The sequence below is a fragment of the Cornus florida genome, unplaced genomic scaffold (assembly GCF_030987335.1).
Source record: "Cornus florida cultivar Cherokee Brave unplaced genomic scaffold, ASM3098733v1 CherokeeBrave_3.0.0_Hap2_Chr02, whole genome shotgun sequence".
NCBI lineage: Eukaryota > Viridiplantae > Streptophyta > Magnoliopsida > Cornales > Cornaceae > Cornus > Cornus florida.
In genome coordinates, this window is record NW_026775572.1 from 56,425,908 (window position 1) to 56,441,226 (window position 15,319).

At 33.0% G+C, this 15,319-nt stretch overlaps 1 protein-coding gene across 1 annotated transcript in view; it reads right to left on the reverse strand.

Annotated features, from left to right (window-relative positions):
- Positions 1-11,743: 11,743 nt before the first annotated feature.
- Positions 11,744-15,319, reverse strand: part of LOC132295053 (carotenoid 9,10(9',10')-cleavage dioxygenase 1-like) — a 44,383-nt gene continuing 40,807 nt past the window's right edge. Inside the window, exon 14 of the mRNA XM_059793131.1 lies at positions 11,744-12,113. Within this exon, the coding sequence (XP_059649114.1) occupies positions 12,084-12,113 (30 nt within the window). The 3' untranslated portion in view covers positions 11,744-12,083. The remainder of the gene's footprint in view (positions 12,114-15,319) is intronic.

Genomic DNA, 15,319 nt, shown 5'->3' on the forward strand with positions numbered 1-15,319 from the left:
TACCAACTTTCACTCTTTTTGTTTTCATATTAGAAGTTGAGAATGATTTAAATCGAGCAAAACAATATATACCAACAAGAAAAAATAAATCAATAAATAAATGGACATTCGAAAAAGACAAAAAGGAATAAGCTAGTCATAGCCTTTCGGCGAGGAGTATCGCTTATGTATATTTTTAATAATTATCAATATAACTAAACGATTAGTGTATGAAGTTAATTATTAATTATTATTGATTATTAATAATTATCAATATAAATGGTATGACATTGACCCCTTTTCTAAAAAAATTAATAAATAGATATGGTGTTGTCCGTAATGTACTAGTATGCTGTGCTTGTAACGCTATGTTTTCTTTCTTGTTGGTGAAGTAGCCAATCACGTATCACATTTTCCCCATAAGGCAAGAAGATAGTCTTGTTGCTATGAGTTCCCAAATATGAAAGTGTCACCTACAAGGCCAGAAGTATAGTTTTTGATATGTTAATAATTAACAAAATTATATTATATTAAGTTAATCATTGATTATAACTAAGTTAATCATTGATTATAACTAACTTCAATTTATATGATTTGTCATTGATCCCTCCTAGCAAAGAAAATCAAAAGATTCTATTCTTCCACTTCAACAAACCAATCAAAACCCTAAGCCCTCGTTTGCACTGAGAGAAATGCAGAGAAGAGAAAAGAAATAGAGAAAGAGAGGGGAAGGAATGTCTGTCTAACTTGTGTTTGTTTTAAAACTAAACTTAGGCCTGCGGAGAATATGAGAGATAGGGAATAGAAAATAAGGGATGGCCTAACCCCTTTTTGCTATCATCCTGTCCTGTCCATCTCATTTCTTTGCTAAGAAACTCCCGTGAGAAGATGATTTAAAGTTTGGAAATCGGACGATTCCGATTGATTTATGTGAGTAGATGTTGACATTATCATTAATATCATAGATATTATGTTGACATCAACCTCTGTTCATAAAAAATTGGTCGGAAGTCCGATTATCAGACTCTCTATCATAACTTTTTGTAAAATGATCGAGAATGAATGAAGATGTTATAAAAATATATCTTTTAATCCGGCTAAATGAAATATAGCTTAAAAAAATGGGATCGCCACCGGTTACGGTATGCTAGGTCACCTATGACATGCTTGTGAAAGTGCCTTTACCGTGTGCATGTCTCCATTGGGCTGATCATAAATTTATATAGATTAATTATTTCACAATATCCAACTATTCATAGCATTGACCCTCCCTTGGACATACCGACACTACTTCAAAATTGAACATTTCATAATGTGAATAAAAACAATTCTGTAATATATAGTCATCAATATTGAGCATTAATCGGGTTATACATAATCAACCATCAAAATAAATCTATAAAAATATGCAAAAAATTCATATAAGTTTCTGTTGGTAAAATATATGCTTCATATGACATTTAAGATATAACAAACCTTATACTAATATGTCATGAGATAATTAACAATATGCTAATAAATCATTAATTAAATATGCAACTCTATATTTAATTAAATATGCAAGATAAATTAATAAAATAATAATAATAAAAAAAAAAGAACCTGGACCGAGGCTAGTATTGGATACTATGTCCTTAAGACAGATTCTCCCCGCTATGGTGCTAACGGACTCAATGGCGTCTATCTCCCAGGATACAACGGTCTACATCCACCAGTAGCAACACTACAAACTTGTGGATACGGCGAACCTTCTCCGTGTAATACTCTCTCTGACTCAAAAATGAATCTATACTATATAAATATTGAATTTGGTGCAATCCGAACCAAATGGTTCGGACTAATCTTAATATGGCTCGATAAAATTGGATTAGGGTCTAAGTAGTTCAGACCACTTAACATATGGTTTGAACCCACTTGAGTTGGGTTCAAGTCTAGAGAGGGAGAAAGAAGAAAATGAAAATTGAACCACTTACAAATGATCCAAATGGGGGTATTTATAGAAATAGAAATGCCTTTTCGGATTGGGTGTATCTCTTCATTATTGGACACAACCATTGCAATAGGTTGCAATGGTTCACATGGTGTCTGTTCACCACTAGACACATCTATTCCAATAGGTTGCAATGGTTCACATAGTGTCTGTTCACCAATAGACACATCCATTCCAATAGGTTGCAATGTGCCTTTTCGAGTGGATGCAACCATGGGTTATGATGGTTCAAAAAAAGGTGTAACCCTTTAAAAAAAACTAAAAAGTGATTTTTTAATTTAAAAGGTATAACCCTTTAGAAAAACTAAAATATGATTTTTTTAATTTAAAAGGTGTAACCTTTTAGAAAAACTAAAATATGGTTTTTTTAATTTAAAAAGTGTATCCTTTTAGAAAAACTAAAAAATAGTTTTTTAATTCAAAAAACAACCACCAAAAAAAAAACCCACCCATTTGTGAAACCCATTTAAATAAGCCCAGCCCAAAATTAGGCCCAATCCAAAATTCTAAAAAAGAATAATCTGGACTTTACAATTAAGCCCAAGCCCAAGCCCAAATTATAAACTCAGCTTATTTAAATTTTAATTTGTTTCAACATTTTTTTCATGTGGGACAAACACTTCCCACATTTTGCATACCCATTTAAGCTTATCAAAACACCACTTTGGAGTTAATTTCTCATTCACCCGGAAACGGATTTGAGAAAGTAAATATACCACGTTCATCTCCTTATGGAGAGAAATGCGCTCGTCTAGAGATCCGCAAAAAATTATTAGCGGAATCTATTCCAAATCTCATCCAAAGTTTATGTTTTTAATGCTCCCGTTTCCAACAATCCCCCACATGAATGGAAATTTGCATAAAATGCAACAAATGATCATGCAGACACTAGAGAGAGTATAATCGAAAATTTACTGCATTAGGATAGGTAGCTTTTGGCTTTGAACCTTCCCTAGTGTATTGTTATCGGATTTACTGGCTAACTAGTGAACGCGATGTCTTGAACTGTTCAGCCGTTTGTATAAACCAAGACAATAACAAACACACAGTACCTTTCCTCACAAAGTTGGTTCTCATTGTTGTGTTCATTTTGGCCCTGAACAAGTCCTGGTATTCAATGAGTGCTCTAGAAAACTTAGCCTTTATAGTTCTCATAGAAGCGGCCCCACTTCACACTCATATAAGTGACTTCTTATTAAGAGTATCCTACCATACCCCACTTGAATTTTCAAGGTATAAGAGTCATTAAAAACATAGCTTATCCTAATCCTTGCTGTAGGTAGCACTGTCTCATCATAATGGGCAGAAGATTTATATCTTCCCAGTGCTTCTGGTGAGTCACTCAGGATTTTTGTTGTCCCTTTGAACCTAGATCTTGGGATCTCCAATCAACTAGGTTGGGTTTCCATTAAGGTGACTCGTTAGCTTTCGGCTTTTAATCCCATTCCCCTCGATGATCTGTACAATTGCTCTCTAGTACAACCTTCAATTTTATATGTGGCCACAAGGTTGTGTTTAGAAATATTACACTCTGCAGAGATTTCTCCAGGTGAGAGCAACTGTATACTTTGTGCCCTAAAATTGCTTATTGTTAGCAATATCATTTTCTTTAATGGCACGGGTGGAGACTTACTTTGAATTGTCCTCTAGGTGAAATCTATTGACTTCCCTATTTGATTTATTCAAAGTTTCTAACTTTGAGTTATATTAAGAACATAGAACTACACCTTTAATATAAAAGACATATCCACTATTGGATTTGAAGTCTTTAATATCCCATATCCAAATTGCATCACTGTTACACCTCCAATTTAGTTAGATACCTCAATCTATGCAATATTGGATTTAGGGTGTATCTCAACTACCTAATTTATTGTTTTTCAATGATCTAATCCTGGATTGAAAATGTGCAATTAAACACAGTTATTAAGATGCCTTGCAATCTCAACCAATGATATACTTTGGCTAGTATTTATATTTGAGATTTACATTTACAAAAGTTAGCTAGGTTTTTGTTATCATAACTAGTATTATCTTAATCTCACTCTATTGAGAATATACTATGTTATTAGATATTAAATCTTTCATATCAAATATACTAATTAGTATATCATTAATTTTTTTAAGGCATACAATGACTTATACATCACATTTATGTCATTGTCTTGGTACTAGCTTTAATCCACTCAAGAACTTATAAGCTTGCACACTTTACTTTTCAACTAGAACAAATAACTCAGCTCTTCCGCTGGAAAAAGAACTTTTCTAGTTGTTCCATAATATTTTCCTCATAGGAAACAACATGCACTATTGTTATAATACTATAAATGATTTTTGGTTCCATCCAAAATTTCTTAGGATTAAGAACCCTACATTTATAAGTATTTCTTATTTGGTGAGGTAACTCATAGCAAATTTTATCTATGGACAATATCCCCCCACAACTTTGGGATAATCCTGAAATTTTATATATGATATATTTCTTATGGTTTTCCAACTCTTGAAATACCATATATTAAATATTTCACCTCATCTACCTTTTCAAGGTTCTATATTTGTTTTTCAACAAGCATGTATAACAGTCTCTAGTGCATATGTATTCACTTTATCTCTAGCTTGTTTTTATAATATGTCACTGCCGTTACTGTGAATTAATGCTAGAGATATGGGCTTTAATTAATATTTGCTTCTACATCTCTTGTATTTATGAATTGAGTTATTCATGTTAAGTTAGTCATATTAACATGTCATAACCTTTCATGTGTCACACATCACATAACTCAATCATTTAAGCAAATAATTATCTTATTATTTAAGTTTTGGATACAATCACCACAGAATGAGCACTCACTTCTCAAGTATTATTACACACTCTTCTCATATCTCACTACTAAGTTATGATGAGCACCCACTTTTCAATTATTACCGCTAGCTTGAAGTTAAGTTTGTTTAGCTAGCAATTCTAATAGCTCATAGCTTTAGTACACACTTATCTAAGTGGTCTATCTTGGTAGTAGAGTAATTTATTTTGAAGAATATTCTTCAAAAATTACTACTTTACAACTAGTATTATTCCCTCCTACATGAGCAGATATAATGAATAGCTCAAATAGCTTATGGCTAAAATAGCTACTCATCACCCTCGTGTTTTTTACTACTAAGTTGAGAGCTAGAACCAATTAACAGATTTTTCATCTTCCTCTTAAGTTCTGTGCACCTCATTAATCATTTTAGCTTATACCTAAGCTAACTAGTTTGTAACTCAATAACATTTTAGCTTTTAGCTAAATTGTATATTAGAGCTAACTAGCTTGATTTAGCTTGTCTAGGTGTACTTGCTTAGTGTATCCATAACAATTTCCATTAAATTCTTTCGAGTTATTGAAAAAAATTCTCTGATTCAGCCCATTTACAGCTATACGTGTCTTAAACACTAGTATAGATCGTTTTCCTTTGACTATCAGAAGAGTTGACATAGTTGGACTAGTTCATTCATACAAAATTCAATAATATCACATTTTAAATAAATTATGTTGTAAATTTGAATTACAATACACATTAAGTAATTCAACTACATAGTTCAATATTATAGTATCTAATGAAAGTAAACATTTATAAAAATAATATTAAACTTGCATAACAATATAGTTTCATATTATATCACATGATTAATTATATCACATAATTAATATGAGAAGTAATAATAATCAAGAGAAGAATTTGCTTCCTTAAAGCTTTGTTGCTTATTCTCCAATAAACATGCTAGAAAATCAGGAATAAAAGATTTAGACGTTCTAACCTTTTTACTACCTCTAAGCTCATCTTTATTTTCATTGTATGATTTATGCACAAGGAAATGATATGCAATACTGTTATGAGAATAACCTATCAAAGGTTTTATGTGTAGGGACTGTGCACTTGTAGCTCGCCTAGTGTAGTAGCCTGTTAGTGTCTCTTGCACCCGTCCACGACACACTCACCTACAAGGTTGTCACATTTTAGGTCCACTCTAACCTTTCATAGAAGTAGGATCTGCAACCTTAAATAGACACCCCCACACTTTTTCCATAATTCATATGATGTCACATTTCTAAGGTTTCATCTTTGCTTCGTGGCAAATACACATAACGGTATCTTGTGCAACCATTGATAAAAGTAACGAAGTACCTTTTTCCACCTCTAGTTGGTACATGTTTAAGGTAATGTCATATACTTCATAATATCATATTACAAAATTAAATAATTCAACCAATATTGAATAATTCAATAATCTACTTATATAACATTCTTCAATTTCACATAATATTGAATGCATTAATATTTAACATATTATCATATAATAATGTATATAACATTATTTTATTATATCTCAACTATTAGTATAATATGTACTTGTTTATATCTTAAATAGAAACATATAATAAAATCTACGCAAGGAATGAATCTGTCTTAAGATTATTGGTAAAATATATGCTTCATATGACATTAAAGATATAACAAACCTTATACTAATATGTCATGAAATAATTAACAATATGCTAATAAATCATTAATTAAATATGCAACTCTATATTTAATTAAATATGCAAGATAAATTAAAATAATAATAATAATAATAAAAAGAACCTGGACCGAGGCTAGTATTGGATACTATGTCCTTAAGACAGATTCGCCCCGCTATGGTGCTAACGGATTCAGTGGCGTCTATCTCCCAGGATACAACGGTCTACATCCACCAGTAGCAACACTACAAACTTGTGGATACGGCGAACCTTCTCCGTGTAATACTCTCTCTGACTCAAAAATGTATCTATACTATATAAATACTGAATTTGGTGCAATCCGAACCAAATGGTTCAGACTAATCTTAATATGGCTCGATAAAATTGGATTAGGGTCTAAGTGGTTCAGACCACTTAACATATGGTTTGAACCCACTTGGGTTGGGTTCAAGTCTAGAGAGGGAGAAAGAAGAAAATGAAAATTGAACCACTTGCAAATGATCCAAATGGGGGTATTTATAGAAATAGAAATGCCTTTTCGGATTGGGTGTATCTTTTCATTATTGGACACAACCATTGCAATAGGTTGCAATATTCACATGGTGTCTGTTCACCACTAGACACATCTATTCCAATTGGTTGTAATGGTTCACATGGTGTCTGTTCACCAATAGACACATCCATTCCAATAGGTTGCAATGTGCCTTTTCGAGTGGGTGCAACCATAGGTTATGATGGTTCGAAAAAAGGTGTAACCCTTTAAAAAAAAAAAAAACTAAAAAGTGGTTTTTTAATTTAAAAGGTATAACCCTTTAGAAAAACTAAAATATGATTTTTTTAATTTAAAAAGTGTAACCTTTTAGAAAAACTAAAATATGGTTTTTTTAATTTAAAAAGTATAACCTTTTAGAAAAACTAAAAAATAGTTTTTTAATTCAAAAAACAACCACAAAAAAAAAAAAAAAAAAAAAAACCCACCCATTTGTGAAACCCATTTAAATAAGCCCAGCCCAAAATTAGGCCCAATCCAAAATTCTAAAAAAGAATAATCTGGACTTTACAATTAGGCCCAAGCCCAAACCCAAATCATAAACTCAGCTTAGTTAAATTTTAATTTGTTTCAACATTTTTTTCATGTGGGACAAACACTTCTCACATTTTGCATATCCATTTAAGCTTATCAAAACACCACTTTGGAGCTAATTTCTCATTCACCCCGAAACGGATTTGAGAAAGTAAATATACCACGTTCATCTCCTTATGGAGAGAAATGCGCTCGTCTAGAGATCCGCAAAAAATTATTAGCGGAATCTATTCCAAATTTCATCCAAAGTTTATGTTTTTAATGCTCCCGTTTCCAACAATTTCATGCATCAAATTTGGGAACCATGGCTCGGATACCACTTGTTAGAAACATTAATACATACTCCAACAATAATTTGCCTATTAAGATTCAACTTTTCACATCACAAGGAGTATCATAAATAATGATTAACCCCCTTCGGAAGACATGGCCTAGTACCAGATTGATTTTGTTTTATTTTAATCTTCTGTTTATAAATAATTAAGTAGTTGGGAAAAGGCCTCGTAATTGTTGATTTGTATATAAGCATATTTGTAAAAGACTCTGTATGTTTATTAGTTGTTTTTGTATTTTGTTCCTTTCTTAATGTTCTTATAGGGTGTTTTGTCTGATGAGTTATTTTTGTAAGCCATTTATATTTCTAACATTCGGTTGTTCAAATTTCATGAACTCATGCTATTAGAATGTTCAATGGTGTAGCCTTTGTAGTGATAAGATCATCTATGATGTATGGATTGCATGGTCAAGGGAAAACTTACTCTTGTTGACTTCATCAAGTTGATGCTTACCTTTGGGGCTGATTTATGATATGAAGTTATAGACTTGACTCAACCAAAAATGAATATGTTGGAATATGTGAATAATACTTGCCTACACGTATGTATGGCTTTGGTTATCTGTGTATCACGTTAAATTACAACGTAAATGTTAGTCATTGCAATGTAAATATATTAAATAAAGGTTGTATTCACTGCCGATCCTTTAACGTATCCTTAACATGGTTATAATTGATTATAAAGCAAGGATAACGTGATTGAGAATGTTGAACTATGTTCACCCTTGTGAGTTTGGCTACAGAGAGGTATTCAGAACAAACTCATTCGTTAGTTGGTGATTGGTAATGAGTCAACGGTTAATAACTACAGCATGCGTTGGTTTGTAATAGGTGTTAAGTGAATGGATTGAACCAATAAGAAATGTTGCAATTAAAGGAACACAGCCATTCCCAATAGGCACTATTTACTCTATAAATACCTATAATCCCCTATTAGAAATTTATACTTAAAAAAAAAGTGCAATTCATTATTCTCTCCCTCTCTCAAGATGAACCCAACCCAAGTGGGTGTGGGTTCAAGCCATGGTCTAAGTGGTTTGAGCTACTTAGGCCCAAAACCAATTTCATTGAGCCATATTAAATTTGGTCCGAGCCATTTGGTTCGGATTTCACTCTCAATTCATTATTTATATAGTATTGATGCATTTTTTAGTCAGAAAGAGTATTACACGGAGGAGGTTTGCCGTGTCCACTAGTTTGAAGTGCTGCTATTGATGGATGTAAACTATTGTATCCTAAGAGACAAACGCCATATAGTCCTTTAGCACCATGTGGGGTGTAAATTGTCTTAAGGACATAGTATTCAATACTAGCCTCGGTCCAAATTATTTATTTATTATTTATTAATTTATTACTTTATTTTGCATATTTAATTAAATATATAGTTGCATATTTAATTAATAATTTCTTAACATATTGTTAATTATCTCATAGCATATTAGTATAAGGGTTGTTATATCTTAAATGTCACATGAAGCATATATTTTTTTGCAACAGAATACTAGTCTAATGTTTTCCATAATATCTCAAACTGAATTGTAGTTTCTTTCATTTACAGATTGAAAAACGATATAATTGCCAACGGCAACAAAACCGACTGATGTGTTAGCTATATATATAGACATAATAGGAGAAACGAGTCTATTCTTATAATTCACTAACACTAGAGTCCTGTTAGGAATTATGTCTCAAATTCCCATTATTATTAGTTTCTATTTTAGAGTGTATTTTTTATGGTAATTTATTATAAAGACGTGAATTGGGCTGTAAAAAAATTGTAATTCTTGTCCACAAAGGAATTGGGTATATGACTCTATAAATAGACACTTAGGCTATTATTGAGAGTTATGAGTTGAGAGAGATGCAGCCTCATGAGGGAGTACGTTGATGGTAGAGGTGAGTTCGAGTTTGGTAGAGTGAACATTGATGGCGAGAGGGAGTTTCATAGAGTACACGGAGAACTCGGTCAAGAGTTTGTATGCGTGGTCTGATGTTGAAATTCTCTACTATTGTAATATCTCTACATATATAGCGAATCTCTTTTCATCCATGGATGTAACCCTAATTTTGGGTGAACCACATATATATTTTGTGTTGTGGTTTGAATTGTTGTTTTTCTTTCTTTCTTTTGCTTCTGCTATGCCCCAACAACTGGTATCAGAGCCAAAGGTGAAGGAGATCCAGAAAACACAAGAAGTCTCAACATGTGCTACAACGGGCTTCAGTTGTAGGTGGAGTCAATCGGCTTGGTTATATGGCATGGAGCTTGAGTAGTCAAGGTGGAGCCTTGGGGTTTTGACTGAATGAGCAACATATAGTGGGGTTAATCTGACTTCTGCAACAAAATCGAGAAGATTGAAGTCGCAGAGAATTGTCCAGATTTAATTGCCATGAGAAGCGATGATTGACGTAATGGAATTTGAGCCAAGGTGGAGATTGTTAGGAATTATGTCTCAAATTCCCATTATTATTAGTTTATATTTTAGTGTATTTTTTATGGTAATTTCTTATAGAGACATAAATTGGGCTCTAAAAAATTGTAATCCTTGTCCACAAAGGAATTGGGTATGTGACTTTATAAATAGACAATTAGGCTATTGTTGAGAGTTATGAGTTGAGAGAGATGTAGCCTCATGAGGGAGTACGTTGATGGTAGGGGTGAGTTACGAGTTTGGTAGAGTGAACACTGATGGCGATAGGGAGTCTCGTGGAGTACACGGAAAACTTGGTCAAGAGTTTGTGGGCGTGGTCCGGTGTTGAAATTCTCTACTATTGTAATATCTCTACATATTTAGTAAATCTCTTCTCATCCGTGGATGTAACCCTAATTTTGGGTGAACCACGTATATATCTTGTATTGTGATTTGAATTGTTGTTTTTCTTTCTTTCTTTTGCTTCCGCTGTGCCCCAACAAGTCCTTGTTGGATTCTATTGATTGGTATTGCGATTCGGTCTTTGTATCATTACTCTTACCGCTTTGGTTACTGGTACCGCTTTCTTTAGTTGTTGCAGCTTGATGTGCTCTCTTAATTCAGTAGATGAAGAGATGGGGGCTCTTTATGTTTTTGGTCATTTGGTGTTGATTAATTGATATTTGGTAATTTGAGTTTGTGCATTCTCTCAAGGGGACATCACAAGGATTACTTCAAGTCCACCCTTCTTCAATGCCAAAACTGGGATCAAGCCCTGCTGGACTCTTCCCTTAGAATACAAGTTATTGTACCATGAAGTTCTAATTGCTGAAAATAGAAAAAAGAACATATGCATTCAGTTTTATGAAAAAGTAGTTAATTTGTTAGTGTTGACCATGCAACTAAGGTCATTTTCATATTTCAACTTCACTCACAAAGGGTTTGTGTTTTTATCATCTAATAAGCTTCTACTGCCTTCTGAGTTTGGTATTGCAAATCTTGTCGTTAAGGAGTCTTCTTTTCCTGTTGTATCAAGTCCCGTGAATCTAAAGTTACCGTTGTGTTCACATAAATCATTCACTACATCACCTGACGAAAAAGAAGTACACGATGGCTGGGCTGCCTATTGTATAAGAATTCAGATCCTCCGTTGTACACAACATGGCCCACTCAACAACTCATTTTGAGAGTCAACATGTTATTTCAAGGTTTGATTTAATGTGTTGGACTCTCGAATTTCTGTTATTAACGGTTAACACAATGTGCCAACATCAACACAATATTTCGAGGCTTGATCCTCTAAGGTACATAACTCGTGACATCAAAAAATTATTTTAAGATCAACACAATAAATCAAGCCTCAAAACATTTTGTCAACTATGTTGTTGAATGCATTATAGCACCAAAAAACGTACGAGAAGGGATCTGGATGAATTGGAAAAATGACACTGGTAACAAGAGAGTGACAAGCATTAGAAGAAGATGACTATTCGTATCAATAATGAAGGTTAAGGCATTAGAAACATATTAAATGCTCTTACAATTCAAGAAAAAATGGACCTATCATTGGGATACTGCCATTTGTACAGTAATTTAAGTTTTGTAAAATGTCATCATCTTCACAATTGTTAAAGCCACTCATACTACATGTACAATCTGTTCACTAGACTGAGCTGCGGATACAATCTGCAGAGTTTATTGGAGCAACAAGTGTATATTTTTACATAGCTCTGGCGTTTCACCTATGGGAGTATATTTCAAGCGATCAAGAGGTTCCGAACCTTCAGAGTTTTGCTTGTTCTTCAAGTTGTTCCTGTTTAAAACATCATAAACCCAAATTATAAGTATAAAACAAACTAAAGCAAAACAAAGCAGACGAAGATAGAATCACCATAAAATAGGGTAGGTAAATTTCTAAGATAGCAGGTTTAACTCATACTAGAACGACCGATTCCATGAACGGATAAAGGCAACCTTAACACTGTTGGAAGAAGCTGCTTATTGTTATGATGGTGATTGTGAAACTATACAACCATAAGATTTATGCACTATATTCAACATATTCATGTGCTCCCCCCAATTTTCTAAGAAAATTTCTCAATTATCATAGAATAAAACATTTCCTTTCATCTTTGATCTAAGAATCTTTGAGTTTTCACATTTTACCCTGATTTTCAGTTTATAGTCCTAAGCTAATAATGGAGAGAAATATACTATTTGAAGAATTTTCTACTGAATGGTGCATCATTCTACATTGACAAGCAACAAGAAATTTTTTTAGTACAAACTATCCATTTACTTTTAAGGAATCTAGAGTAGCTGGGGATTTGAGGACCATTTCCTAAATCCACCAATTTGTACGACCAAATACAGTTTATTGACTTGTGTTGCGGAATTTGTTTTCACTTCAGACTCAAATTGTCAAATCAAATAGTTGACCAGAAGTGGAGACGGATGAGACACATTTGTATTCTGTAAAAATTTTAGGACACCAACCATTTATGAGTTTTCCTTGCTCAACGGCTCTCCCATAAAAAAATGAACAGAAAAACATTATGGAATCTTAGATAGAAAGGAAAACGATTGAAACGATCCTATTCTTATTCTCTTATAGCATCACTCCTTGTTGTCGTTAAAAAAGAGAAAAAAAGAGGCCATCATTATTTTTAAAGATGCTCCCAAAATAAGTGTCCACGTCCGAATTGAATTTTTCAATGTCTTAATTTTGATAGCTGTGAGATATATATTTTATAATTGGCTAATTTCATTGTCAAAACAAGTCTGATTAAGTTATAATTTTTCGGTTCAAAATTTCGAAGATTGAAGATCGGATGCGGATTTGAAGAAGTTCAAGTGTTTATGATATACTACACTCCGAGATGATGAAAACAATGCTTTAAGAAGTTTTGAGGAATAGTGAGGAAGGGTTTTGGAAGGTTTGGAAGGAGATTATATATTTTGGCTATCTTGAATTGGTTCGACAGGGCCAAACTGGTTTAACTTCTGCAGAATTTCAAAACGTCCATCTTGAACCGTTTCAAGGGGGCTGAACCGGTTCAAGAACCAAAGTTAGCAACGTCGGAAACTTTCTGGCCTTCTTGAACCGGTTCAACCCCTCTGAACCGGTTCAAGGTCTCCTACTAGCATTCTAACTTCAGTTTTCTTCTTCCTGAATGTTTCCTTTTTTATCCCAACTTCTTTCCAAGTCCTATGCACGGAATTTTTCATATTTTCTGAGGGATTAAGACTTTCTAAACTCTATATAAATCTTGTTAGTCTTCTAGGTTTATTCATGACTTTAAGGAATATCAATTTTATATTTTGAGAAAGCCTTTTAGAGAGAGAAAATTCAGAAAATCAAATCTAATTATTCTGAATGAATTTTTGAGAGCACACACATATATTCATGAGTGATTTAGTAGTGTTGTTCTCTATCCCATCAGAATTGGAGCTATATTGAAGATTCAGATATTCCAAATGAAAAGCAGGATTTAATTCTTCTACATCGAGTTCAAATCTTGAAGAACAGAAGTAAAAGCGATCACACTTTGAAAGGGTTGGAGCATTCGAGGAGTGTTATCTGATCTACTTGCTACTCTTCTACAGATATCAAGCATAAGCCTGAGGTCAAGTTGCTGTTGGACGGGACGTCGTAAAGCCAGATGATTGTTAGCAATTGGTGTTTTGGTAGAACGATAGGGGTGAACCAGAGTCAAAGTTCAGTGTACTTTGTTTCAAACATAGTGGCTCGGTTTACTTTGGACTGAACAGTCCACGAGGTTTTTCCATGCAAACAGTTGATGTATTTTATCAACTGGGGTTTCCTCGCTAAAAATCCTGGTGCAATCTCTCTAACTCTAACTTGCTTTACTTTACATATATTTGTGATTGTGGATGTTTAAATTGATCATATAATTTAATCAATCATAAATTGAGTAAGTTGACCTAATAATCAGATCTAGGTCATTAAATGAGTTAATCACAATTAAAATCAACGAATAGCTTCTGCACCCTGCGTTAACTCTATTTTCACAATTGGTATCAGAGCGGAATACTCGATATATAGAGTAGATCATATTTGTTGATTTACTATTGATTTTTGAATCATGTCTGAAAATTTATCTATTGTTGATGTGTTGCCTTTAACTCATGTTTTTTATTCTGTCACAAACATGCAAATTAAGTGGTCCAAGTTTAAAAAGGATTTTGAAAATTTGTTAGAGAAATTAAATCTTGTGGAACTTGATATAGATATTTATAAGTTAGAAGTTTCTGTCTCTAATAAGAATTTGGTAAAAATTGGCCATAAAAATTTGAATCTTCTTCATAAGATTGATTTCTGGAAAAGGAACTTAAGAAGGTAAATTTGTTTAATAAATCACTGGAACTTAAAATTGATAATTTGAGTAGTGAATTTGTTAAATCAAAACAGTCTTTTCAGAAAGTTAATATTGACACTTACAAAATTGATAAGTTGAAAGGAGTGGTTGAGAATTTTAGTCATAACAAAGAATTGGCTTTAACTTCAAAATATTTGAATTTTAAAAAATCAAAAGATATTTTTGTAAAAGTTGAAACAAAACCTTGTGTCATCTATAGTTCTCCCAAACTTATTTCAACACGTCATTTTTGTGGTGAAAAAGGGCATATCAAGTATAAGTGTCAGAAAAGAAAAATTGAACTAGGAAAGAAATTGAAAAGTTTAGAAAGTTCAAATTTGAAGAAAAAGAGGATTAGGACGATTGAGACATGTGACACTTTGCTGAGAACAATAAGAAAATCATTGCATAATGAATCTAAAATTGTTCGGGTAAAGAAAGAGATTTTTAAATGCCTTGCCATGCACACTGCACTAGAGCACTTGGTCCATGTGGTTGGTACTTTGATAGTGGTTGCTCTAGTCATATGACAGGGGATAGAACATTGTTTACCACTTTTAAGGAATGCTCAGTTGGTACTGTTACTTTTGGTGATGGTAATGCTTCTACTGTAAGTGATAAATGTAAGATCAAATTTTCA